This window comes from Lipotes vexillifer, unplaced genomic scaffold, assembly GCF_000442215.2.
Source record: "Lipotes vexillifer unplaced genomic scaffold, Lipotes_vexillifer_v1.1 scaffold822, whole genome shotgun sequence".
NCBI classification, from domain to species: Eukaryota; Metazoa; Chordata; class Mammalia; order Artiodactyla; family Lipotidae; genus Lipotes; species Lipotes vexillifer.
In genome coordinates, this window is record NW_006770496.1 from 3236700 (window position 1) to 3238095 (window position 1396).

Genomic DNA, 1396 nt, shown 5'->3' on the forward strand with positions numbered 1-1396 from the left:
GTTCCCTACTTTCCTTTTAGGCTACAGTTGAAGCTTTTCAGGACTTCGTTGTTGACAATTCATGATGTTACTGTTGCTCAAGATCTTATGCCATGTGTATCTTCCAGTTTTGCTGTTGGTAGAAAAGTTAGTAGCTTGTTTTCCAGCACACCATTAAGTTGTAGAAAAAAACTTCATAGCAGCTTTCGCTTGATGTTTCTTACTTAACAATTTTAGCAGAGATACCATACACTATGAATTTTCTTTCAGTGTACCCGTGTGATGTGGACACCTCCTCTCCGTGAAAGCTTCTCGTATCCATTCCTTGTACTTCAGATGCTGCTTGTGACTCATATTCTCAGGTAACTTTGTCTTATCTTTAGTAGTTGTTGTTTGTTTGTTTTGCATTGAATAACTTAAGCTAGAATTTTTTAAACTTCCAGTATAAAAAGTGTAATAAAATAATTAAGTTGATGCAGTTGCTAGGTTGAATTCATAAAGGGGTTTTAAGAGTTTAACTTCAGGGGCTTCCCAGGTGGCACAGTGGTTGAGAGTCCACCTGCCGATGCAGGAGACACGGGTTCGTGCCTTGGTCCGGGAAGATCCCACATGCCGTGGAGCGGCTGGGCCTGTGAGCCATGGCCGCTGAGCCTGCGCGTCCGGAGCCTGTGCTCCACAACAGTGAGAGGCCCGCGTACCGCAAAAAAAAAAAAAAAAAAAGAATATAACTTCAAAATATTTACTACCCAAAACATTTTCTTGATCTGCCTTTTAGTCTTCTTTCCTTTAATTAGTGGTCCACGGGTACTGCTCGAGGAGCAGCAAATCTGCTTCCACTTTTTCTGCCATCTCTACTTTCCCAAGCCATTTTCTGCCACCACAGCAGCCTCCCAAAAATAGAAGAGGGAAAGCTGGTGGCAGTAGGGTGTATCCCATAAGCTCTAGCCCTTCAAAGCAAAGAACGGTTCATAGAATAGGTGTGGTCAGGTACGTTAATACACGTCTTTCTTCTTTCTGTGTTTGTTTAGCATCCCTGAGAACTGGATAGTAGGGGTAGAAAGAAACCACTTGAGTAGACAGACAAAGGTATGCTAGGATAATTCCTGCTAGAAACTCAGGATTGGATTGAGTCCTCCCATGTTTCTCACTACAAGAGTGGAGAGAGTTGGACCGAGAACATTTCCCTCACCTCGTTATTGACAGATATTGAATTTAGATTGATGCTGCCTTGTTTCAGAGGGTGAAGATAAAACAAAACGGGGTCCATGAAAGAACAGAACAAAGCATGATGAAAATCTGAAGATGACCCAGACTAAGAACTCCTTTCAGTGATCTGCAGAATTCAGGAGAACTGGTTGAAGTCTGTTACATCAAACCCTTTGAATGATCTATTTCCCGTGATGATCTCAGCAGGACC

At 42.4% G+C, this 1396-nt stretch overlaps 1 protein-coding gene across 1 annotated transcript in view; it reads left to right on the forward strand.

Annotated features, from left to right (window-relative positions):
* DPY19L1 (dpy-19 like C-mannosyltransferase 1) overlaps positions 1-1396 on the forward strand; it is an 87515-nt gene that overhangs the window by 39166 nt on the left and 46953 nt on the right. The window contains exon 7 of the mRNA XM_007446125.1: positions 250-341. Coding sequence (XP_007446187.1) covers positions 250-341 — 92 coding nt within the window. The remainder of the gene's footprint in view (positions 1-249; positions 342-1396) is intronic.